The sequence below is a fragment of the Sander lucioperca genome, chromosome 19 (assembly GCF_008315115.2).
Source record: "Sander lucioperca isolate FBNREF2018 chromosome 19, SLUC_FBN_1.2, whole genome shotgun sequence".
Lineage (NCBI taxonomy): Eukaryota > Metazoa > Chordata > Actinopteri > Perciformes > Percidae > Sander > Sander lucioperca.
Window position 1 is genome coordinate 18477409 of NC_050191.1, and position 25661 is coordinate 18503069.

The window sequence follows — 25661 nt, forward strand, 5'->3', positions numbered from 1 at the left end:
ATATGTGCTTAACCTGCTGTCCAAACCTCAGTATCCTGACTTCTGTCATTAGAGAATACTGATAGAAGACTGAGGTCAGAGCTTCACTACTTTAAGAGCTTCTGGCTGTGCGACCCCTTGGGGGGGAAAGGAGGATTTTGGAGGGGGGGGGTATGAGTATGAGCAGCATCAAGAGGAAGTTTGAGGTGTGATTATTTTGTGAAATGGTGACACGTGCAACTGAACTGGAGGCAAATTAAGGAAATTCTTTATACGTGCAAACAGATGGCCGAACCAGGCAACCTAAAATGCTGAATAGACAAGTCAGTTATGCAATATCACGTAGCCATAGCCACAGCCTCAATCGGACAGTATATTATTATGAATAAAAAGCAAAAGAACAGCATGTCAGGAAAATTAGCTGAGGGGAAAACCACATTTCAGCCCCCAATAACAAAACAACTACATTCATTGGAATTAACAAAACAGACAGGGATAACCACGAATAACAGATAACATCAGATTGAATGTACTTGCTGTGTATGCAATTTATTGTATTTTATTAGTTTGACAGGAACTGTGCTTACTGATTGACAGAAAAACTAAAATTGAGCCAGAGTTAGCCTAAAGGTTGTCGCTGTTGTCCCTAGCCTAGCTAGTTGGATCTACACAGCATAAATTGTTGCTCCAAAGGTGCAGTAGTGATAGAAAATAATTCTGAAAGAAGACTGTACTGCAGTATTTTGCACTCTATAACAGGAACTGAACAAACAAAAAAATACTGAGGCTCACAATTTCACAAGGGGAAGGGTTCTGTCAAGTCAAGTGTTTGTGACAGAACAAGTCCTCAACTCATTTTGTAAGCTAAGAAAATTAATTTTATATTTCAGTGATTTTGGGTCAACAAAAAAAAATAATTTTAAAGCTCAATGTTTGGTGCATTTAACTAACAGAGGAGGCTTCTTATTATTATATTATTGGGCTTGGAAGTGGCCTGGATTGTTTTGCAGCATAATCCAGCACTTGGATCACATTGTGAGTAAAAAATGCGATAATATTAACCAAGACTGACCTTATGAAGTTTTGATGCATTAAAAACAACATTTTCATGTTTGAAAATGCATAATTAATGCCAAGATTCAAATTGAAATATGAATGTCACTGCAAAGATCATATTTATAATAGAACTGAATGTGGAATTGCATTCATATTTTCAAATTGAATCACAATATAGTGTCATTTTTCATTTAACATATTTCTTTAATAGATTTGTACTCACGCCAAGTCATATGTTCTGTGGAGGCTTTCTTAAAGATCTTACGATGTTGTGCAGAAGCAGCAAATAAACAGCAAAGTGGCCTGTTTATTAAGGCTACCACTTCATTGGGATTTAAAGAAAGGGAGGGAATTGGCTGTGCTTTGTACAAATTCAACATAAAAGGACTGCTGTGATAACCAGAGGTGGGAGGGAACCGGTGGTTGGGTTAGCATTGGGAGTCGATGGTCACCTCTTGACATTCGCTCATAACAACTCTCCTTTTGATCTTCATTTACCTTTCATTTTTTTGCAGTTGTTTATTTGTTCTGTCCATAAATCAGCGATTTCATGCACAACTGCTTACCAGCATTATTTTACACGTGGGTGTGTTTCCTTGTTGAATATGAATTTCTTTTTCAAATAGTAATGTAGATGTTGTGTAAAACAAAATGAAATCCCCTGTCTTTAATGATTGATCAAAATGTCAACATGCATCCAGGTTGCAGTCCAAGTCCAGGCAGCCTCTTTTATTCATAACAATTACTGGATCTGCACGAGGCGTCTATCCTTTTGATGTTTCAGATGGAATGAGCTTTTTATTTTGAATTGTGAGTTCAAATAGCCTGGTGGATTTAAAAGGGAAGAGCCTTCGCAGATTTTTGTAAAAATCAAAAAAAAATTGACTGGATGGCTCCCAAAAATCAACTTTGTCGAAGACAGATAGAGACAGTAAAGTAACAAACTTTTTAACAATACTTTGTTTTTATCGTACCTTGACAGAATTTGATCTACTTTGAAGACACAATATGATCTTCATTACTGCTGAAAAACTACATTTTGTTTTTTATTTGTCAATAGGTGAGTTTCTGTTTTTTTAAATCGACTTCTTCCTTTTGACTTCTTAAATCAAATCATATAAGTACAATTTAGTTTGGTTGCATGCTCTCAAAACCGTGAGAAAGATGCATTCACTAACCCAATTAATGCTAAATAGTGTAGTATGTATGCATGTATGTATGTATGTATGTATGTATGTCTGTATGTATGTATGTATGTGTTATTTGTTTCTGTATTTATTGTTAGTTTATTTTATATTATTGTTTTATGTATGCACCTTCAACCAAGACAATAGTAAGTGCTACATGCCTGACAATAAATCTCTTTCTGATTCTGAACAGAAGTGAAAGTCTCATTGTTTGTATCCAAAGAATATTCCTGTATTATTGATAAGTGTTTTGTTTTTTCAAATGTTCTTTCTTTGATCAATTTGACAAAGTTAATGTTGGACAATTTTGAGGGATGTTTTTTTTGTAACTTCATGCTACATCTCAAGGGGCTATCCTGATACGTAACACATTTGATAAATTACAGCACTAAACGCTGTGCATTCATTGTACAATATTGTTTGAAATATTCATGACAAATCTATGGGCTGAACATGTTACTATGTGTTTCTGCTGTAGGTCTACTGGGTCTACCACTGCTTACAGGTTAGTAAGTTCAATTTATGTTTGATGCCAAAAAAAACACATAATGCATATTGATTAGATTTTTAGATTTCTACAACCCAATCTAATAAAAAAATGACTTTTTGTTATTGAGTTTGGTGACACGACCTACAGCTATTGTGCTTTCATTTTTCATTTCTAGAATGTGACAAAATTAGGCTGGTCGGGCCTTCCCGTTGCTCTGGTAGACTTGAGGTCTACCACAGTGATAGTTGGGGAACGGTGTGTGATGATCACTGGACCATTGCCAACGCTGACGTGGTGTGTCGAGAGCTAAACTGTGGGACAGTTCTTGATGCCAAAAAAGGCGCCTTTTTTGGAGAGGGACAGAACAGGATCTGGTTGGATGATGTTCAGTGTACTGGTCATGAGCCTTCTGTCCTCAAGTGCTCACACAGACCAATGGGGGAACATAACTGTGGCCACAGTGAAGATGCGGGGGTTGTCTGTTCAGGTAAGACTGGGTTCATTCTTATAGTATATTCTTATCTCAGTTATGTTTGCTTTGCATCCACTTGTGTTTTATTTAAAGGTGAATTACTGGTTGGATACGACTGAAATTACACACTTTGTTCCTTTATTAAAGCAATAGTTGGACATTTGTCTTTGGGAAATTGGTCTTCTCGCAGAGTTGATTAGATTGATACTACTCTCATATATGTCCATTAAGACCACAACAACTTAGCTTAGCTTAGCATAAAGAATTGTTATTTTTACACAAATAGATATGCAGATTATTGAACTTTGGTGCTGGTAAGTGGATTTTGTCACCTTTGATCAGAGCCAGGCCAGCCACATCCCTGTTTCCAGTGTTTCTGCTAAGCTAAGCTAATTGGCTGCTGGCTGTAGACTTATTTTCATCGGATATGAGTGATATCAATTTTCTCATCTAACTTTCCGTCTGTAAGCGAGTAAGCATATTATCCAAAAATATTTAACTTTTTCTTTAAACATTAATTAGGCACTAATCTCTAATCACAGAGTAAGCTCATACAATCAAAAATCACAAAACCCTGCATTACAAGTGCCTTGCTCAATTGACAGACAGACAGGAAATGTCAAGAGAAATTGGGAAATACAGCTGTGGAGAAAAGCAGCTAACGCAGCATTTATCTTAGCAGCTGATCATATTATTGCATCAAAAACCTAGTGATTGTATTGTCAGCAGAGCATGTGAGCGGAGCTCAAGCGGGATGGAGCGCAGAGCGGATTTTAAAATGTTGGAGCTTTATCTCCGGCTTTGAGCAGGGGAGCAGAGGGAAAGAACAGCTCTGTGAGTGAGGAGCGGAAATTCTCACTGCTCCTCTCCGCTCGCATGGCCTGATTGTCAGATCACAATGTGTTGTCTGCTTTAAAATGATTGCTACGTGTTGCTGTTGCAGCAGAAATACAACAGACAGGTCAGTACATGACCAGCTGCTGTAAAGTGCAAAGAATATTGGACAGAGCCCAGCAAACTGGCACTCCCTGTTTGTCTTCACTTTTCAAACCGTCCATTCTTTTTTGCAGTCTATTCTACTTACACACAACAGCATTTGTTGTGTATTTGTTGATTTTAGTTCAATTTCGATCTATATATTTTGCAGAATATGTGAGAGTGGTCAACGGAAGCAATCGATGCAGCGGTCGAGTGGAAGTCCACCATGATGGCAACTGGAAACGAGTGTGTAATGACTGGAACAAGGCAGACGCTGATGTGGCGTGCCGAGAGATTAACTGTGGCACTCCTGTCGATCAGGCTGAAGTGCTATATTTTGGAGAGACACATGACCTGGGTGGCGTCAAACCCAAGTGCTTTGGGAATGAGAGCTCTCTCTCACAGTGCAGACTTCAGGAATTCAAGGAAAGCTGTGCCGATGCTACTGTTGTCTGTACAAGTAAGTCATCTATGTGTTCAAACTACATCAGTAATTTTGTGTTGAACGTTATGTGGTTACTTTTGGATGGCTTCTGAAAAAACATGCCATTGTCTTTTTTTTCTTTTCCATCTGACAGACAATAAACTACTACGGCTGATGAACGGGACTAGTCGGTGCTCTGGCCGAGTTGAAATCTACAACGATGGACAGTGGGGAACGGTTTGTGATGACAGATGGGGGATGCCGGAAGCAGATGTCGTATGTCGAGAGATGAACTGTGGGAGTGCTCTCTCGGTCCATTACAAGGCGTTTTTCGGCAGAGGTCAGGATCGGGTTTGGTTGGACGATGTTGAGTGTACTGGTCATGAGAAGGCTCTTGCTGACTGCCCTCACAGAGGCTTTGGAGAAAACGACTGTGACCACAATGAAGATGCTGGTGTTGTATGCTCAGGTAACACATGCTTTACTATGTGTAAGTACATTACATGAATGAAATCAGGTTCAAAATCCTGATGACACCCCAATTTTGAGTGCTAGAGCAATATAAAAATACAAACATGAAACAAACAAAAGTATGACTTTGTACTTCAGAAAAACAAGAGCTGAAAATACCACACTTATCTTTCTCTTTTTTAAACTCCTGTACGTATACTGATTTGGAATTTTCATAAACATTACTTCCAAATTTCTACTAGAAAATGACTAAATTAGAAAATCCTCTGCAGCCTGGCGCAATCATGTTTTTGCTGTTCCTCTTTTTATAGTTGTCTTTGGTGCATTATCACATATTTAGAAGCAGTGCTGTTCTACTTGCCACCAATCATATTTATACCATTGCTGAAATATTAACATTTTTCTTGAACATTTTAAATACAATACCTTCTTAACTGCTTTCCAGATTCAGTCAGATTGTTCAATGGGACTGACCGCTGCTCTGGCAGACTGGAGATCTTCCACAATGGCCAATGGGGGAAAATTTGTAATAACTGGGGCAATAAAGATGCTGCAGTGGTGTGTAAGGAACTCAATTGTGGCCCTCCAAAACCACCTCAAGAAAGCTTAAATTTTGGTGACGGTGGACTGCGAGCCTATACCAGTAGATGCTCTGGCAATGTGACGTCTATCTCCCAATGCACACTTCAAGAATTGACAGGGAGATGTGAAGGTGTTTCTCTGTCATGTGGAGGTAAGACACAAAAGATAGGAATATACCATACTGTAGCACAGTTCAACTAGAATAGCAAAGGACATGTGGTCATTAAAAACAAGATTGGCCTATCTATATGCATTAAATCTTCTTCTTACTTACTTAAATGGCCTGATTGTGATAAATAAGTATCTACAAAACTGAATACATTTGACAGTCTAGATGAAGCATACTATTTCATAATTTGACTTTAGCTTGTCATTACTTTTAACATGAGTGGATCTGTCCTCAGGTAATCCACCACTAAGGCTTGTCAATGGCACTGACAGATGTTCTGGTAGAGTGGAGGTTCAGCATGACGGCCAGTGGGGAACGGTGTGTGATGACGATTGGGACATTAAAGATGCTCAGGTGGTGTGCAGAGCCATGGACTGTGGAACAGCTAAGACAGCCAAATCCAGTTCCTTCTTTGGTCAAGGCCAAGGAGACATCTGGCTGGATGATGTAGGCTGTATCGGTAATGAGACGTCTCTTATGCACTGCCGACATCCCACCCTCGGAGAAAATAACTGTGGTCATGGGGAAGATGCCGGTGTGGTGTGCTCAGGTATCATCTCGGTTATTGTTAGCATGTTATTTACTTTATTTTACACAGTGTTTTTATGCTTACATGTATGCGTCGCCCCTAATGCCTCAAATTAATATTTTGCTGATTATTGTCAATAGTAATATCATAGTTGTTTTAGCTACAATATCAATCAGAATATCACGTACAATTTGAATTAACCAGCTATTCTTATTCTAACGTGTCCAAACCCCAACTAACTAATGGCTGATTCTCTCTTCTTTTGCTCTCCAGCTAACATTAGACTGATCAATGGGACTAACCAGTGCTCAGGCAGGGTGGAGTTCTACCATGGTGGCCAATGGTCAGCAGCATATAATCTTAACTGGGGAATGAATGAAGCTGCAGTGGTGTGTAGAGAGATGAATTGTGGAGATCCTGTCAAGTTCTCAGGATCATATGGTCAGGGCAGAAATCCAAGAGGGTATACGATCAGTTGTAGCGGTAGAGAGAGCTCTCTCACACTGTGCACACTGAGAGAATATGTCAGGACCGGGCACGATCGCTTTGAAGAGGCATCTGTCGAATGTTCAGGTAAGACTTGAAGTTGAATTGAAATTTGAATTCCCCTCACACGCTCTCATGTGCTAGCGAACTAACACAGCTGCAATGAGTCTGCCAATGTGCAGCGGCCCATGCGTATGGTGACAATATGACAAATGACCAGACTGTCAAAAGTCAATGCAATGAGTCCAGTAATAGTCCCGCAACCTCATTACTCCATATGTTACCTCGTCATTTAAATCATGGAGTAACTAACATAGTCACGGAATAATACAAAGAGTGCTCAAACCACAGATGGGACCCAGCAACAACTAACAATGTTGGTGGCCCCCGGATCTGGGGTTTCAGTTGGAACACTTATGTAGCGGGCGCTATCACGGCAGAAAAATAATTAAAACTTCAATTTCTTCTTTTAGGTAATTACAACTTTGACCAAAAAAAGTACACAAATAAAAACAAACACCTAAGTTGGACTGTAAATTCATATAACAACTGTCATTTCCAGGTAATGTGAAGTTGTCTGATGGGTCCAGTCAATGTGCTGGAAGAGTGGAGTTCTACGACAAAGGCCAATGGGGGAATGTGTGTGGTGAATCCTGGGATGAGAATGATGCAAATGTGGTGTGCAGACAGCTGGACTGCGGGAGGGCTCATAAAATTACCACTGTGGCTGATTATGGCCATGGCACAGGACAGACCTGGATTGATCAAATTGAATGCAATGGATTGGAGTCAACACTGAGTCAGTGCCCACAAAGTCCATTTAGAGACAAAACTTGCAACAACACCTCAGTTGCTGGTGTTGTCTGCACAGGTAAGAAAAAGCATACAAAAATGACAAAAGATAATACAGTATTGTTTGTTGTTCAGTTGTATCGCTCCCATAACTATGTCAATTTCATGTATGGCTTTTTTTCGCTTAGTTTTACAAAACTTGTTTCTATATATTGTCACTTTCAATCTCATTCCCACATGACTTGACAGAAAAGTTCACACTTACTTGGTGTTTCAACCACATTTTCTGGTCTTCCTTCACAGAAACAGTAGAGTTGTCTTGAAGATGGTTTAGTCGTTATTAAATACCTACGTATGGAATTTTGGTCATGTAATAATAGGGGCTTGTAAATGCTGGGGGGCGTAACTTCTGCCACTGGTCAAAGATCAAGAATGAGCTTTAAAGCTGAACACAGTTTTTTCATTGCTCTCAGTGTGACATTCAGTGTCCCCATTAACTTCATGACTACATTTTAAATCCCTCAATCCATCATATGAATGAAAGGAAGGAAAAAAAATAGATTGTGTCACTCTGCCTATTAAGGCTGTATTAAAGCTATGCTTGAATAATTTAATATAACTGATGCAGGTAACTTGTCTTTCTACTGATTAGTGTTTTATCAGCACGTCACAGGTTCTTATGTTATATAGAAACCCTCATACATGCTTTCATTACCTGCCGTTTGGACTACTGCAATGGAGTCCTGTCTGGGCTCCCCAGCAAAGCCCTAAACAGGCTCCAGTATGTCCAAAACTCTGCCGCCAGGGTCCTCACCCACACCAAGACCTGGCAGCACATCACCCCAACCCTCATCCACCTTCACTGGCTCCCAATTAAATCTCTCATCAAATATAAAACCCTCCTTCTCACCTACAAATCCCTCCATGCCCTGGCCCCACAGTACCTCTCTGACCTCCTCCATCCATACACCCCACCCCAAAACCTGCGGTCCTCAGACGCTGGCCTGCTCTCCATTCCCCACACCAGACTCTGTACCTTCGGAGACAGATCCTTTAGTGTTGCAGCCCCATCCCTCTGGAACACCCTCCCTGCAAATATCCAAAATGCTACATCCCTGGACATTTAAAAAAAAACTCCTGAAACACCACTTGTTTACCACAGCCTACTACCTCCTCTCTGTAAAGTGTCCTTTGGTTTCATGAAAGGTGCTATATAAATAAAAGTTCTTCTTCTTCTTCTTCTTCTTCTTCTTCTTCTAGTTCTTCTTCTTCTTCTTCTTCTTATTATTATTATTATTATTATTATTATTAATAATTATTATAGTCATATTTTTCAAATGTATTGTGTTCCAAATCTGAATAGTGTGCAATGTAAGGAATAACATACTTCACTAGTGTTCTTCTTTGATTAATTATCTGTAATATATTTGAATACATTAAAATTAATTTGAAATGTCTGATACCATATAATGATTTTAGTTTACTCTACCTTACAGGAAGTTTGGAGGTCCGGTTGGCTAATGGTAAAGATGAATGCTCTGGCAGAGTAGAGGTCCGTCATGGCAATGTGTGGCAAACGGTTTGTGACACAGACTGGACCCTGAGTAAAGCTGAGGTGGTGTGTGAGCAGCTGGAATGTGGAAATGCATTGAGCGCTCCTGGCGCTGCCCATTTTGGCCAAGGCAGTGGATCAGTAGTGGAGGCTAGCAATTCATGTTTTGACAATGTGACATCTCTTCAGCAATGCTCACTCAAAGGTTTCACAGGAGCAAGGTGTGGGCACGAACATGATGCTTCTGCTCTATGTGCAGGTAATAGCTTTTAATTTATGTGTTCAAAATTCTCTCATGCAGTTGGACAAATATGACATCACCAGCATTTGTTTCACAAATGTATACTGTTTACACAAGTAAAAACAGTGGAATGGAAAATAATTACACATACTTCTTCAATAAAGTGCAATCATTCCTTAAAGAAATAGTTTGACATATTAGGAAATACACTAATTTGCTTTGTTGTGAAGAGTTAGATGTAAAGATTGATACCACTCTTACTTCTGTGAGGTAAATAAGTAGCTGGAGCCAAAAGCTGGTTGGCTAAGCTTAGCATAAAAACTGGGAAAAATGTGAAACAGCTACCCTAAATGAATTACAACCAGATATAAAGTGCTAATTAGTTATTATTAGAGGTGCTAGTCAGTTTTGTTACCTTCAGACAGGGTGAGGTTAGCAGGCTTCCTGTTTCCAGTTTTTATGCTAAGCCAAGCTAACCAGCAGCTGGCTCTAGTTATGTTTACGTAACTAACGCTCAGCACAAAAGCAAATTAGCATATTTCAAAATTCTGAATGTCTAACTATTACTTTAATGTTTCACCTGCATGACAAAGGTGACATAAGTCATATTCCACATCATTATTTTTCTGTCAGTCCAACATTGTTTCCCTTTTTGCTGTTTAAATTACAACTGATATGATGGTGGGACAAAGAGTACTTTCAAAATACAATATAAAATGGATTGTGTTTTAAAATGAAAATGTATGTGTATTAGTACATGCAAATGCAATTACAATAACATATACACTACAATTCTATGTAAATACGTGTCTCCAGGACTGTCCCATTTGGACTCACTTCATTTCTGTTTTCATATGCAGCACAGATACGGGCAGTCGGCGGCTCAGGTCAATGCTCTGGTAGAGTGGAGATCTTCTATAAAGGCCAGTGGGGAACTGTGTGTGATGATGAGTGGGGAATGACCAATGCTGATGTGGTATGTAGACAGCTTGGCTGCGGTCATGGCATTTCTGCTCCTGTAAGTGCCCACTTTGGTAGAGGCACTGGCCCAATATGGCTGGATAATGTAGATTGTAGCGGCGAAGAGTCTGCTCTCACACATTGTACGCATCCCGGTTTTGGAATAAATAACTGCGGGCACGGTGAAGATGCTGGTGTTATCTGTTTAGGTAAGAGGCCTGGCTCATTTTTAATATGTGAATGAACATTAGCCATTGCTAATGATTGCTCTTGGGGGAATTACTGGAATTGTTGGGTTTTTGTAAATCATAGATTGTGGTCTAGACCTACTCTATCTGTAAAGTGTCTCGAGATAACTCTTGTTATGATTTGATACTATAAATAAAATTGAATTGAATTGAAAACCTTGCAACGGGTATTAGATGAAGCTGCATTTGCTGTTATGAAAACACTTCTTATCTGTTTCAGGTGCTCTACAGAAGCCCCAAATCACTTTGAGTCCGGCTCCGGAGGTAAACTGGGGTGAAAGAGTTGAGATCACCTGCAGTGTAGTAACAGAGCACTTGGGTGGGACATTCGTCCTTAAAAAGACTCAAGGATCATTTAAAATGGAAAAATTCTCAGAGAACGAAGCTGCAACCTTTATCTTACCTAAAGCGGACTTCAGCCAAAGGGGGTCATACTTCTGTGAATATCAAAAGAAATTACCAAGTCAAGTCATCTATTATCCTCAAGGAAATACTGCTGAGCTCTCTGTAACAGGTATTGTGTGCTTTGTTTGTCCAATTGAACATAATTGTTGGAAATTTGACTGTGCAAGATTGCAATCAGGTTTTATGATCCATATGAGTTTGTAAAAGTTGGTTTTCTATTCTACAGTGAAATTGGAGAAGCCCAGCATCTCCCTGACATCTCCGCATGCAATGGTGATCTACAGCCCTGACAAAATATCGGTCACCAAAGGCAGCAGCTTCTCCATCACATGCTCCATTCATTCTACATATCCAGGAGGTTTCTTCTATCTGACAAAGTCTAACAAGAGCACAGTCGCTTCATTGCCAGCATTTGGCCACTCTATCTTCTACATGGCCTACTTTGAATTCCCTGCTATAGAGTATACAAACCAAGGAGAATATAACTGTGTCTACGGGCTTAACATGTCCTCGATGTCCTTCTGTTCTGTTCCCTCCAAGTCACTTCAAGTCACTGTAATTGGTAAGACCCAAAGAGTCCTTGAGAGTGTATTTGTCTTATTATAACTAGTTTTCCTCCTCGCAAACTCTACTACATTATCTTTTAACCCCTACAGCAACTTCATCCTCTTCAGTGGTCTCAGGACTAGTGGGTGGGCTGGTGGTGTTGGTACTCGTGCTGGTTATAGGTTACCTGGTCTGGAGAAGAAGAAGGCGAGGTGCTGGTAAGTGGCACACTTCTTATTTTACAAATTTAGCCCGATGCCCTCTTTGTTTTACTGTCATATAATGTGTTTAGATAGTTTAAAGCTGCACCAAGTAATATTTGATATTATCAATGGAAAAAAAATTAATTATAATATGAAATTTGCAGCTTGTCGTGACATACCCACTAATAATTATAGTTTTGATTCACATAGTCTCATTTTTTTTGGCAAAAAAAAACAAAACAGTGCACCTGACCAGCAAATGGTGCACAGATTACCTTAGCAACTAGTTTGTGAACATAGTGGAACATTTTGCAGCAAAAGGTGATAATACTTTGGTGTTGGGTTTACAGATTGTTGCTGACTCCAAGAGGTTCATTATGAAAAATTGACAATATGTAACAGATAATTATCATTCAATTTTGCATTTCCCCCTCAGCTCTAAGGAGTGTTTTAACATCTTTCAGCTCATGTTTTGGTTTTTCCGGCCCGTGACTTCACTAATTCGGTTCAGTCTTTGAGCTGCAGCACACAGCTGTTTTCATTCAAAAAGCTCTAATGACCCAGTGAGCATGAGCTGCTCAGCACCACAGCAGACAGGCAATGTTAGCGACTAGCTGGTGAACATAGTGAAGCATTAAGCAGCTAAAGAACCAGATATTTTTCACAGTTATTGAGCTATACATATCTAAAGGGATAGTGAACTTGCACTGTAAGCACCAAATTAATGCTAATGTTGCTCAGAGGGGCTTATGGAATATGTCAATGTTGTGTTTACGGCTTGTTGGGCTGCCTCCAAGTGGCCAAACAGTTAATGCAGGTTTATAAATGACAGACTTAGTTTCTCTAGATTTCCCCTGTATTTGATTCAGCTTAAACTATTTTTTTTTTTGTACTATTTTTTAGGTACCATGGTTCAGTTTAGTAACAGGTTAGGAGGAGCAATAAAGCAGGACGTGGATGAAAGGAGTAATGGAGCATTCGATGGAAGGTAGTAAAAAAGGAGAACGTAGCTGATGTTATTTGCCAAGATATACATTTTATTTATTACATCAAACGACTTAAAATACATCCTTCTGATTGCATTTGTCACCCTCCTTATCACCCTCAGAATCCACAATACCCAAGTGAATGAGAATGCACAGAGTCGCAGCCCGGAACACAACAATGCTGATGTTGATAACTCTGTTGAGAGGGTCCCTGAAGACCTGGCTGGGAGAGTGTGTTATGAGCTTGAACCACTCGTTCTCTCGTGATAACAAAAGGCTTCAAGAAATAACCTATGTCATGCGATTTCACTAAATTCAAAGAGTAACATAACACCAGGCTGAAAATTATGTTTTTACGGCTCTCTCTGGTTAAAAGTTTCAAGTCTGGCGCACCTGTAACCTCACCCAACACTGATGTCACAGTGTACTGACACACCCTGGCATACACTTTTACATCACAGCAACAAAAAGAGAAGTTAAACCACTGGAGGTCTGCTAAAAACAAGATTTTCAGCTGGTGTTCAGTTGCTATTTAAGGTAGACCATAGGAACTTTAGGGACCTGTTTTAAGTGTTTTTACACCTTTTTAAATCAACACACTTTACATTTTCTCAAATAAATGCTGTGTTATTTGCTTTAAAAGATGTAGAAAATAAACTTTTTCGGAAATTGAAAATGTGATTTTGAATAACATACGTGATACCTATGTAAATGGACAAAAGTTTGCCCGTAACACTTATTTTCCTACTTATTCCTGTAGTGATTTCTATTTTTCTGGGAGATTCTTCCAATCACAAAGCTAAGGTCCCCTGACCTGTGGGAAGATACTGATTATGTTGTCTTTGTATTGCATGATATTTTGCTTTATGTAGTGTATGTGAATGCTGATCAATAAATTTGTAATGTTGAACAACACTTGCACCCTTTCATTCGGCACAATTTTAATTGAATACACCCTCCTGATTTAGGAGCAAATGTGCTTAAACTTGACCAAAACAGCAGCCAAAATACAATATACACCATCAAATACAGCAATGAATTCTTAATTTGTGTAAATCCTTTAATCACCATAGATAATAATACAAACATAATCATCATCATTATCTAACGAAGCAGCTAAATTGGAGTAAAACATTTCCCTCTGAAATGTGGTGGAGTAGAAGTTTAAAGTAGCATTAACTGGAAATACTCAAGTCAAGTACAAGTACCTAATGTGCTTATGTACAGACAGTACAGTTACTTTCCACCACTGGTGTGTGTGTGTGTGTGTGTGTGTGTGTGTTGTGTGTGTGTGTGTGTCTGTGTGTGTTTTGTGCTTTCACAATCGACATAGGCAGGCTACAACTGGAATGGCAGTCCCACAAGTGGGTGTGTCTATGGAGGCAGGTAAGCCGTGTCCAAACCTGCTCACCTTGTCTGCTGTTACATCAAACCAGCTCCACATACCTGCATTTAGTATACTGGAACCTTCTGTCTCTGCACTTCTCTCAATCTGTCTTTAGATCAAAGTGTTATTGCTACAATAGCAGATATGCCGGTCATAGTGTTTTGTTCCAACGTGAGCGGTTCCCGAGAGGTACAGTATGCAGTCTTACTTGCTTCATTATTTTACTTCATGTCATATTACATTGCCATATTGGTAACATTTAACAAAATATAAGGCATGTTGGATTCAGTACATCATACTTCATAGTACATTCTGTAGACAAACTGTAGCTGCTCATTCATTCATTCATGAATTCCCCCAGTGTGGGATTAATAAAGTTTATCTTATTTTATCTTAAGGACAGGGATGCAAAATGTATTGCAAAAGAGAACTAGGTGTACAGTATAACTGTATAAGTCAAAGAGCTACACATTCATTTAATATTCTTGTGAATGTAACTAATGAAATACTCTCCTCTCCAGATAAAGACAAAACAGAACAAAATCTTTCATGTCCTGGACGGCAAGAAGATTGCCTACGAAACTGTCGACATTTCTGAGGATTCTAAAAAAAAGGATTTAATGAGGAACCTGGCAAAGAACTCGACTGCACTGCCTCCTCAAATATGCAATGGGAACAACTACTGTGGGGTAGGTCTCACACAATAACCTACAAAAGTAATAATAATGTGTATTGAAAATGTAACACTTTCTCAAAACTAATGGAATTCTAACTGAATGTAAATCATTTACACGCTTGCTGGAAAGAGGAAACAAAACTTTGGTAGTCTAGGGCGTTCACACAGCAATTAAATACATTCGTACATACGTTTACAGTCTATTGTACCACCCACATTGTTTTTTTTTTTACACACACACACACACACACACACACACACACACACACACACACAAATGCATGCATAAGTGCCCGCTCTACAAACACACACAGGTATGCTGGCACACACCCTAATCATTCCACCAACACACACAGTCCAGGTTGCTCCTGGCAGGTTTTGAGTCATTTGTCATTCCATTCAGATTTAGTTGTGACCTTATTTTTACAGTCTATAGTTGTGACAGAAAAGTTACTCTGGCTTTAGGAGGGCAACTTTGATCATTACAGGTTACAAAATACCTATTAAGAGGTACAAATTAGCATAGAGTTACATTTTATTCCCTCAAACATTATCATTTTTAGCCACACTAGCGGCATGGCTCTAGGGATGTAAATAATAGTCGACAACTATTGGATGGATTTACTTAAAATATTGTATAAATATTTATGTTCATGTTTAGAAGATTGTATAACATTCACAGCACAGAGTCTCTACAATATATAATAATTAAGATTTTGTTAAAAAAAGCTGTATAATAACTGCTACTTTCTTTGTCTCTTTGCATCCCCTCCACCCTCACCCCCAAATCCCTGACCCCCAACACCTTTTCTGTCTTGTCAGGACTATGATGCATTTGACAATGCAGTCGAGGAAGGAACTTTAGAGAAGTTTCTCAAACTCTAAAAGAAATGGAGACCTGCTATGGGACAACAATTAATCTATAAAATATTATATTAACATTTCTGTGTCCTTTTATTTGATTTGGTTATCAAGGAAATGTACATTTTTCATTTGCATTTGCCTTCTTTTCAGGGAAATCCTAATGAGAATTTTTGGAGTTGCACATCTGAATATGTATGATTAAAAATAAAAAAAATTGTTGTTTGAACTCTACCTGTTGCACTCATTAACATGAGTTTTCTTGTCTTATTTTTGTGAAAGGCGGGTATACTGTGAGTTGTATATACACAGTATCTGCAGATTTGACAGTGAGGTGAGATCACAGTGTAATTGCAATAATGTAAACATAATGTCTAAGAAACAATGATTATTGTGGCCAGCTAGGGTTTTTCTCTTGACCTAAGCGAGTCAAAGTGTCCACGGAGCTTTATTAACAAATCAGATCACAGCATCAGCACAGCAACAGATCACAATTAGTGTTATATCTGAAAGTGACACCAAACCTATACACAACCACACTTACAGTCTAACGGTCTAACCATAGTTGCGCTTAATACTGACTGAAATAACCACAAAATAATTGTAGGAACAGCAGGAACACTAATACAACAATAACACTGCACTGTTGTAGGACTTTATATAAACTACAGAGTGTATTGAGGGCAGGGCTTTGGAACCAGAGGGTCATCGACTCAAGTCCCCTTACGGACGGAAGTATGGAGTGTGGACTGGTAGCTGGAGAGGTGCCAGTTCTGTGGCTCAGAGGTTAAGAGGGTTGGCCCTCAACCACAAAATTGGCAGTTTGATGCTGGCCTCCTCTGGCCAGAGGTCAAAGTGTCCTTGAGCAAGACACTGAATCCAATTTCTCCTTGGATGCTATGTGGCTGTCCACTTCTACTAATGCTTAGGATTAGGGTTAAATGCAGAGACTGAATTTCACTACATTGTACTGTACGATTGTATGTGATGAATGATAAAGTTTCTTCTTGAGCAAGGCACCAGCCCCCACAAACTGCTTCACTGGCCACTACATCCATGCTCCATTAGTGCATGTATAGGTCCTGTTTGTGCATGTGTGTGTATTTTGGGCCTCTGTGTAATGTGGAATAACAACAGAGTAAAATATTTTTTCCATAAAGTAAGTCTGACATAATTTAATTTAGCCTATAGTTTAAAATGAACATTGATAGATTGAAAAAATTAATACTTAGTAGGTCAATTCAGGCACTAAAGAGTAGGGATTTTAGCACTTTTGCTTTGTTTCTGTCATTGTGAAAGGAAGAATAAATAACCTAGTCTCCTAATATTGAGTTGAAAAAAATACATTTATTTTGCATTATTTTACTCTTTCATAGTTAATTGCATATGTTGCCTCTATTTATTCATATGATTATATCATGGTTATTTCATGGTTTGTGTAATTTTGAACATTGAAACTACAACAGGCGCCACTTGGACGCCGCTGTATGGCACAGATGGGGCCTGGTGCTATGAAAGCAATGTCGCGAGTTTATGACGTCCTCTTTTACCGCTACCCGAGAGTAGGATAGGGTACGTTTCTCCGGCTACAGGCACAATCCAAAGGATTATTCAAACATCTTAATATATACATGCATCACTATGAGCTATTTGCGATGTATAATGACTCTTCTTTCACATCTGTTCTTTATTGCAGAACTTTTAAGCCTACCATCCATCTTTAATCAACAATGGCCGAGGAAGGGTGAGCATGACGCTTTTATCTGCCGCTAGCCTACACATTGGAAATCGGAATATCTAACAAACAAATGGGAGCTGACTTCTTGTGAAAAGTGGTGATGGCAGTGCTCTAATTTTAAATTATGGGTATTTGTTACATACGTACATATACGTACAATGACTGGTGCGGTGACTAACGTTAGGTGTAGACTGTTTTGCATGAGCTAATGCTAGCTTAATGTTAGCAGAGTTGCATGTAACGTAAAACCGGGCAAGAGGACACTTGGATACTGTACTACATACGCAGTTATCAAGTGTGAGGACGTATTTAAAACTCATAAGAAAGTTCAGTGGCTGCAATAATGTTCTATGAAACATAGCAAAACTGGTTCCCACTTTGAAGCAGTAACTGTTAACCTGAATGTAGAAGTACTAACGTTATCGCTGAAAGGTAAAGGTAAGGTAAATGTTAAATGTCACACCAGTTGGACAGATGTGTCAGTTTATGTGCTGTGTTTAGCACACAGCACATAAACTAAACACAAGCTGCCTGAGAAACCAATTGACTAATTTGATAACGCACGCAGTTTAGATAAATTAACGTCTTCTTAACACGATGCTAGATTTGTCATCCCACTGATCTTGAAAGATAGCTGTTCTGAGGCATACAATCTGTTTAACTGAGCTCTCTGGTGCTTGATGACCTTACTTTCTTTTGTCGGATACCCCTTCACTCAACAATGAGTGAGATCCTCAGTCTGACACCCTGGAAGCTCTACTGGAATCCACTAACTTGTCATGCCTATTTTGGTAAAACTTTATAAAAACTTGTAAGCCTGTTTTTGATAGCGTCGCTGCTGGAGGTGTGATGGATGTCAACACTGCTCTCCCTGAAGTGCTTAAGACCGCTCTCATCCACGATGGCCTCGCCCGTGGTATCCGTGAGGCTGCTAAGGCTCTGGACAAGTGTGTTTTCATTTTTACTTCATCAATATTTTGATTTGTCCTTTTTAGGAGGTGTATCACTGATGATATTGTGGCTCCCTCTACTGAACTCTTATGTGGAAGCCTGCCATTGTTACCCAATTTCTGTCTGAGATGTGCCGTCAAATTCTGAAATGCACAAAATGGTGAATGAGCCCTTACTGCGAGTTAATTAGTGTTCTTTTGCAGGCGTCAAGCCCATCTCTGCGCCCTTGCAGGCAACTGCGATGAGCCCACCTACGTCAAGCTGGTGGAGGCCCTCTGTGCTGAGCATCAGATCAACCTGATTAAGGTAATGAGCCTGCTCTTGATCAGACTGATTTAGTATCAGGTGTGGGGGACATGCATACTGCCAAATTCACATGGAATAAAATGAAATCCTTGGTGAGTTATGAAGTAGTCATGTTTGACTTCCAGTGCTGTTGTTTCAGATGTCTTTTGCACTGAAAGTAGACTAAAAGGTAGCATGATTTGCAATGTACTGCTGTATTGCTGATGATGATTTGGCTCCCTCTACTGAATACTGTGAGGAGATTGCCACTGTTACCCAATTTCTGTCTGAGATACAGCCAAGAGTTCCCACACTGCTGTTTTGTTTTGCTGCACAAGTATTGTTTAAAAACTGAAAGTAATTGTGACTACATTTCAGTGAACATTAGTGACCCTGTTATTCAGGTGACACAAGTTAAGACTTAAAACTTTATTGCAGGTTGATGACAACAAGAAGCTCGGCGAGTGGGTCGGTCTGTGCAAGATCGACCGTGAGGGCAAACCCCGCAAGGTTGTGGGCTGCAGCTGTGTCGTTGTCAAGGTAAGTGATCTTTTGCAAGGTTTCCGAAGTGCCTTCGATAATATTTTGATGAAACACGTTGCTGTTGAGACTAGATCTGCCAGTCAAGTGCAGTTGCTGTGCCTCGTGCCATGCAGCTGTTGTTGATAATTCTTGGCTAGATGACAGCCAGGGTACGAGCCCCGTCGTCTACCTGTGATGTCTGGGGTCCCTAAGAATGGCTACAAATAGTAACGTGTGACAGCAAGCACCATGATTGATGGGTCATTAGTGATTAATCTTTCAAACTCTGCTGTCTGGCTAGATTTCTTTCAGTTAACATCGGTCTATTTTTATTTCTTGTTCCCAAAGATAGTTGGAATTTTGGAAAAATGTGTAAGATGATTATGCACAAAAGAATATTTCCACATGATTGTTATGGGCCCGGTATTAAACATGGTATTTTTGGTTGGTTTATTTCTGTTGACTGTCTTTGCTGACATTTGTGATGGTCAAATGAAGGTTTGAGAATCACTCTTTATTTCCTGAGCTCACTAGGTGGCGCTCTGTTCAAAAGGTTAAACGCACTGAATTGCCATTCCTTTAACCTTTTTCTTTGAACAGAGAGCGCCATCTAGTGAGCTCAGAAAATAAAGACAGTGGTTCTCGAAGCTTCATTTGACCATCACTAGCTGACATGTCCTATTACATTTTGGTTGACATAACACGGACGCTGCTTAATTGGCCAGTAATCTTGCCTGGGCTGTAATTTAGAGCTTTGAAGTCTCTAACCTGCTCATGTCAAACTATATTTCTGTCTACAGGACTATGGCAAGGAGTCTCAGGCCAAGGATGTGATTGAGGAATACTTCAAAAGCAAGAAATAAAATGTCAATAAAAAGTGGAAATGGAGCAGTTGTCTGAATGTTCTTTATTCCTCTTTGGATATTTAACTGACAACATGCAAGTCAACTAATCAAACTGGCAGTCACTATAAAATGTCAAGATGTGTTACTGTACTCAGCTTGTTTGCAAAACTTAAAATGTGTTTGTACAGTTCATGGTGGTAAACATCAGCAATAAAAAGTGCCACTAAAGGGTTTTGAGCGCAAATCGACAAAATTGTGGAATGTCTGGGTGTTTTTGATTTATAAAATGTGTGCTTCACCATTAGCTAATGGGAAATATTGACATTTTTAATAAAATGCAGCACATTAGATTTGGTCATCTGAATTTTGATCAGTTATACATTTCATTAGGGAAGACGAGATGCATAGGCTTTTGGATACGTTTTCACCTTTGTATCTAAATAGACATTTCTGAATAAGACATTAAGGCATAACACATGTCCTCAATTCTCCCCCCCCCCCCACACACAATTTCAAAAATCCAGAAATAAAGACTTTAAAAATGTAATTGTCTTGACGAAAACATACAACACTGCCTTTTCAAGTTCAATTTATTTACACAAGTTTCTGATGAAGACTGCGTTGTGTTGCGATTATTATACCACTAGGAAGAAAACGCGTGACAGTGTGTCTCCCTGTTAGGAGTGTATTTACTCATGAGGCACAGCAGCGAAACTTATTGATTCAAATCTCCAGACATGCCTATAATTAATTTACCTAGCGTGTGTCGTTTACTGTATTGGAGAGAGCGCACGTCAGACAGATGTCGTGCTCGGACTGAAAAAAGACCAGGGCTTGTAAACCACAAGCCATGGCTGGAGTGATGTGCGCATGCAGTGCTCTACCACACAGTCCCTGTACAGAGAAGCCTTCGTTCTTTGAAGCTCTCCCTGAAGTGCTTAAGACCGCTCTCATCCACGATGGCCTCACCTGTGGTATCTGCGAGCCTGCTAAGGCCCTGGACAAGTACGTTCAATTATTTGACTTTATCAATCATGTTTGTTTTGCACTTATTAGATGGCTCCCTCTACTGAACCCTTATGTGGATTTCTGAGATGTGCCATCACATTCTGAAATGCACAAATGGTGAATGACCTCCTACTGGGAGTTAATTCAGTGTTCTTTTGCAGGCGTCGAGCCCATCTCTGCGCCCTTGCAGGCACCTGCGATGAGCCCACCTATGTCAAGCTGGTGGAGGCCCTCTGTGCTGAGCATCACATCAACCTGATTAAGGTAGTGAGCCTGCTCATGACATCTTTGGAATGTACAACATGTCAGTGCACATTAGTGGCCCTGTTTTACAAGTTAAAAGGCTGTTCAATTTTATTTCAGGTTGATAACGAGAATCTTGGCAAATGGGTCGGTCTGTGCAAGATCGACCGTGAGGGTAAACCCCGCAAGGTTTGGGTTGCAGCTGTGTCGTTGTCGGTGTAAATGATCTGTTGCAGGGTTTTCAAAGTGCCTTTAAACATTTTGTTGAAACAGATTTCTGTTGAGACTAGATCTGCCGGTCAAGTGCAGTTGCTGTGCCTCGTGCCCTGCAGCTGCTGTTGATAATTCTTGGCTAGATGACAGCCAGGCTTACGAGCCCCGTCATCTACATGTGGTGTCTGGGGTACCTTAGAATGGCTACAAATAGTAACACATGACAGCAAGCACCATGATTAAAGGTATTACTGTAATTAATCTCTTAAACTCTGCTGTGTCTACTGTTTTTTTCAAATCAACATACCTCTATTTAAACGGCCCCTTTTTATTTAGTTTCTAAATAACCTCAAACACATCTCTGGCATGTCCTGTTACTTTTTGGTTGATCTACATTGACATAGATGTGACACGGCTTAATTGGCCAGGAATATACCTGCTCATCTCAAACTGTATTCCTCTGTCTACAGTAGGCTACTATGGCAAGGAGTCTCAAGCCAAGGGTGTGATTAAGGATTGTCTAGCAATAAAAGCAATACAATGAAGCAGTCGTCTGAAGTGTTCCCTTTTTGGATATTTAACTGGCCGTTACTATATAATTGTGGTCTCTAGATATGTGACTGTATTTAAGCTTGTTTGCAAAACGTAATGTGTACAATGCACAATTCATGGTGGTTAAAGTCTGTAAAAGTGCCACGGAAGTGATTGAGCTCAAATTGTAGAGGACACATTTGTGGGATGTCTGATTACTCACAACTACTAATATAACCATTACCATCAGCCATTTCTGTCAAAGTAATTCTGATTTATAAAATGTGTGCTTTACCATTAGCTAACAGGAAACATTGACATTTTTAATATATGCAGCCCTACATGAATTATTTTTGGTTATAATCTGAAGTTAGTCAGTTAAAAATGTAATTAAGGAAAAACAAGATGCAAAGGTCATTTGGATAAGTTTTCTCCTTTATATCTACATACATAGACATTTCTGAATAAAGAAAAGACATTCAAACACATTAAGGCACAACACATCATGACGCACATCCTCAGTTCACCCCGCCAAACAATTACAAAAATCCAGAGAAAAACAAAAACCAAAAAAGACCCCAAAAATGTCCTTTCCTTGACAAAAACATCCACCACTGCCCTTTAAGTTTATTGTAAATAATTTACACAAGTTTCCTGTGCAGTCTGCATTGTGTTGTGATTATACCACCAGGAAGAAAACACTTTAAAAAAAAGCATTCGTTATCCCCGCACACACATTGCCTGTACAGAGAAGCCCTCGTTGTTTGAAGATAGTTTGTCCCAGGTGACCCACAACAGGACTGATACTAGTCTGGGCTGGTTGCCCCAGAGCAAACCAAACATCAAAGAGTTTCCCAAAAAACATCCTCCCAGGCCAAGGGAGGTCTTAAGCCTTTCCAGGGTTTTAGTCTGCTGCAGCTGCAAGGACAGTAGACAGGGGTTTTTCACAGCGGTCCGTTCCCAGTATTTGGGTAGTTGAGTCACCTCTGATTTTCTATACCTCCTTTTAACCTCTCCTTTGCTTCTTAAGACCGTTCAGAGTTTGTAAATCCAGATGTTCAAAAAGACAAGACAAAAAGGAAAAAAAAATCACAAAACAATTGCAGTGTATTGTTTGTTCTTAAATAGTTATACAAAAGAAGGGGGCTGACCATGTCCACGGTAACATTGCATGAGTCCATATTGCTATAATAGTTACAGGTACTCAAACTCCAGTGCTTGGTGTAGTGCCAGCAGGTCAGAGTGACTGGATATCCTCCAGAAAGGCATGTTGTGCTGCAGAATAAACACACACACACACACACACACACACACACATACATTAAAACCAGCAGTACTGTTTCCGTATCTGCACACCGCCACCTTAAGTCATGCTAGCTACACTACAGTAGCTTGTTGCTGCTTGCTTTGCAAAAGCACTGCAAACAAAATCCATGCAATCCTAAGGCTCGAAGGAAGTGTTCAGCATTTTGGGAAATACACTTATCTGCTTTCGTCCTGAGACTTAATATAGATGAGAAGATCGATACTGCTCATATCTGCCAGTTCAATAAGGCTAGAGCCCGCAGCTCTTAGCATAAAGACTGGAAATGGAAAAACCATTAGCTGGGCTCTGTCCAAAGATATAAAAATAGTACACCTAAAAACACATCTAAAGCTAACATCTTATTTCTTGTTTGTTTTAATCCGTACAAAAGTGTAAAAATGACAATTTGTGGTTTCACAAGGGACAACAAGCTTAAACTAAGCCAACAGGCTCTTGTCTTCACCATGAGGTTGCCAGGCAACCAGAGTAACGTCGATGGCATATAGCTGCGGTTTTTGTTTTAATTGAACAAATGATGTATACTGTGTTAATTAGTGGGCTTTAAAGACAATGGTAAGCTGATTTTGTTACATTTGTTTCCCCCCTGCTTCCAGCCTTTATGCTAAGCTAACTGGCTGTAGCATTATGTTTAAGGGAAAGATAAGAGTGGTATCAATCTTTTCATCCAACTCTCAGCAAGAAAGCCAATATGCATATTTCCCATAATGTCAAACCATTTCTTTCACAATCCCAGCACCCAGCATTATGAATGAAACCCAAAGCTGGAGAAGAGATGGGATTTATATTCACACTTAAGGAAATATGTCCTAGCACTACTTGTCTTTTTTTGTGATATAACTCTGCTTTTCTCTTCCATAAACTACTGTATCAATGAAAAATAAGATTCCACACACCACTGGAAAAAAACTTTATTGCTCTCAACATATGAGATTGTTCCAAGCTTAATCACTGTATACATTTTGGCCGTCATTCTTTTTCAAAGTCAAACGTGACACAAATCAAAATGAGCGAGAAAGTAAATTATGAAAATTTAGCTGCAGGTGGCTCCCAAATTTGGTATATTTGTCTTTCAAACGTAGGTGCAAAATGTACAACATTAGCCAAGCCTCAATCTCAAATTTTCACCCTGAAAGTTGCAATCAAAAGTCTCCTGTCACTCCATAGTGATAGGAGGGGGGGGGGGAAGCAACAGCAAGTAGACCAGCAAAAAAGTAAACAACAAACACAAATCCTCTACAGCAAAGAAAGGCAGGCTTCGTCCAATCAGAGCTCACACTGTGGAGTAGGCGGGGTCACAGTGAGGGTCCATTACCTTTTTGGCCGCCTGCTCCTCTTCCACACCGTCCCCAATTACAACATACACTACTTTCCTGCCAAACCTTTGCATTATGCGTTCAAAGCAACTCTCTTTTCCTGCAAAAAGAACAAATAAACAAGGGGGAGGAAGGAGGGTCACAAGGTCAGAGGGGTCAAAGTTCAGAAGTTTGTTTACCTGGCTGGCTGCATGCTCTTCATCCTTCCCATCGCCAATCACAACATATGTAATGTTAGTGCCAAAGCGGGAGACTATACGCTCAAAACAGCTCTCTTTGCCTGGAGACAAACAAATGGCTTTCACAGGTTTTTCTTTTGTTGTGTAGATGGGAATAAAACACATGAAGAGGCAGAGCTGTCTGCATCTCTCTCTCACACACACACACACACACACACACACACACACACACACACACACACACACACAAATTATCCCATGACGGATAGTTAATTATAATAATAATTAATCCTGACATGCACATGGTGCATACTGGGAGGTACTTCAATTCAGAAAAATACAATAAATCTGGTTGCCATGACAACTCGAAAAGCAAACGTGGTTGTGAGTCAGAAGTCACACCCCTCGTTAACCTTTAGCCTTCTTCCTGTACAACATACACACAATGCTAATTGCATATAGAGTCATTCCAAATGCATAGCAATGTCTCCATGAGCTTCTGGGATATGGCATCTGACCTGAAACACTTATGCAGTCTGCTTGTGTCTTAAACCTCCGGTGGTTGTCATGGTCACCACATTGCTACGTCCATTTGGATCAAGGCACCGTGGCGTTGAACTGGGTGTAACATAAGCTCACAAACACACACTTGGCTTTGAGTTTTCTTTCCTGAATGTTTTGGCTCTTTAATCTGAGTTGTTTTGTTTCCTTTGTTCAGATTGTAAAGTTAAATACGATTTTGTGTTGGCCACAGCAGTTGCGGTACATTGGCGTAACCGGCTGAGGTTCAGGCTAATGGAGTCCATTCAGAATATGGGCATCCGGC

The 25661-nt window shown here is 39.7% G+C and overlaps 5 protein-coding genes and 3 non-coding genes across 19 annotated transcripts in view; 7 read left to right on the forward strand and 1 right to left on the reverse strand.

The window, feature by feature from the left end:
* Positions 1–502: 502 nt before the first annotated feature.
* Positions 503–13671, forward strand: LOC116065960 (scavenger receptor cysteine-rich type 1 protein M130-like). 5 transcript variants are annotated; one of them, XM_031321645.2, is made up of 17 exons: positions 503–519; positions 2018–2095; positions 2701–2727; positions 2888–3199; positions 4332–4622; positions 4741–5055; positions 5503–5790; positions 6044–6358; positions 6611–6910; positions 7386–7694; positions 9112–9426; positions 10269–10577; positions 10837–11130; positions 11248–11583; positions 11678–11785; positions 12674–12758; positions 12879–13671. In XM_031321645.2, exons 2-17 carry the CDS (start codon positions 2044–2046, stop codon positions 13021–13023), a joined length of 3801 nt encoding a protein of 1266 aa, XP_031177505.1. In that variant the 5' UTR covers positions 503–519; positions 2018–2043; the 3' UTR covers positions 13024–13671. The 5 variants fall into 5 exon arrangements, with proteins under 5 accessions (XP_031177505.1, XP_031177503.1, XP_035851539.1 ...); XM_031321643.2 differs by lacking the exon at positions 503–519 and adding an exon at positions 815–844 and having other exon boundaries at positions 2019–2095; XM_035995646.1 differs by lacking the exon at positions 503–519 and adding an exon at positions 1712–1876 and having other exon boundaries at positions 12674–12734.
* Positions 13672–14115: 444 nt separating this feature from the next.
* Positions 14116–15914, forward strand: zgc:153284 (uncharacterized protein LOC751696 homolog). The gene is made up of 3 exons (XM_031321670.2): positions 14116–14332; positions 14665–14832; positions 15642–15914. The coding sequence occupies exons 1-3, from the start codon at positions 14288–14290 to the stop codon at positions 15702–15704; spliced, it is 276 nt and encodes a 91-aa protein (XP_031177530.1). The 5' UTR covers positions 14116–14287; the 3' UTR covers positions 15705–15914.
* Positions 15915–17098: 1184 nt separating this feature from the next.
* rps12 (ribosomal protein S12) lies at positions 17099–20064 on the forward strand. The gene is made up of 6 exons (XM_031321667.2): positions 17099–17252; positions 17377–17424; positions 18249–18365; positions 18573–18675; positions 19093–19194; positions 19977–20064. Exons 2-6 carry the CDS (start codon positions 17411–17413, stop codon positions 20037–20039), a joined length of 399 nt encoding a protein of 132 aa, XP_031177527.1. The 5' UTR covers positions 17099–17252; positions 17377–17410; the 3' UTR covers positions 20040–20064.
* Positions 18090–18166, forward strand: LOC116066508. Its single transcript, XR_004108971.1, has one exon. It is a non-coding gene; the product is annotated as a small nucleolar RNA SNORD101 (small nucleolar RNA).
* Positions 18418–18502, forward strand: LOC116066511. Its single transcript, XR_004108974.1, has one exon. It is a non-coding gene; the product is annotated as a small nucleolar RNA SNORD100 (small nucleolar RNA).
* On the forward strand, positions 18869–18951 carry LOC116066510. The gene has a single exon (XR_004108973.1). It is a non-coding gene; the product is annotated as a small nucleolar RNA SNORD100 (small nucleolar RNA).
* A 773-nt stretch (positions 20065–20837) lies between the features above and the next one.
* On the forward strand, positions 20838–21742 carry LOC116065969 (40S ribosomal protein S12-like). The gene is made up of 3 exons (XM_035995652.1): positions 20838–21026; positions 21191–21293; positions 21393–21742. Exons 1-3 carry the CDS (start codon positions 20872–20874, stop codon positions 21492–21494), a joined length of 360 nt encoding a protein of 119 aa, XP_035851545.1. The 5' UTR covers positions 20838–20871; the 3' UTR covers positions 21495–21742.
* A 688-nt stretch (positions 21743–22430) lies between these two features.
* The window catches only part of eya4 (EYA transcriptional coactivator and phosphatase 4), a 45486-nt gene continuing 42255 nt past the window's right edge, over positions 22431–25661 (reverse strand). For 7 of the 8 annotated variants that reach the window (XM_031321657.2, XM_031321653.2, XM_035995649.1 and 4 more), the window contains 2 exons: positions 24656–24756; positions 22431–23291 (listed from right to left, as the gene is read on the reverse strand). In XM_031321657.2, the coding sequence (XP_031177517.1) occupies positions 23211–23291; positions 24656–24756 (182 nt within the window). In that variant the 3' untranslated portion in view covers positions 22431–23210. Of the gene's footprint in view, positions 23292–24655; positions 24757–24835; positions 24937–25661 lie in introns of all 8 variants that reach the window. The other variant, XM_031321654.2, reaches the window with a different exon arrangement.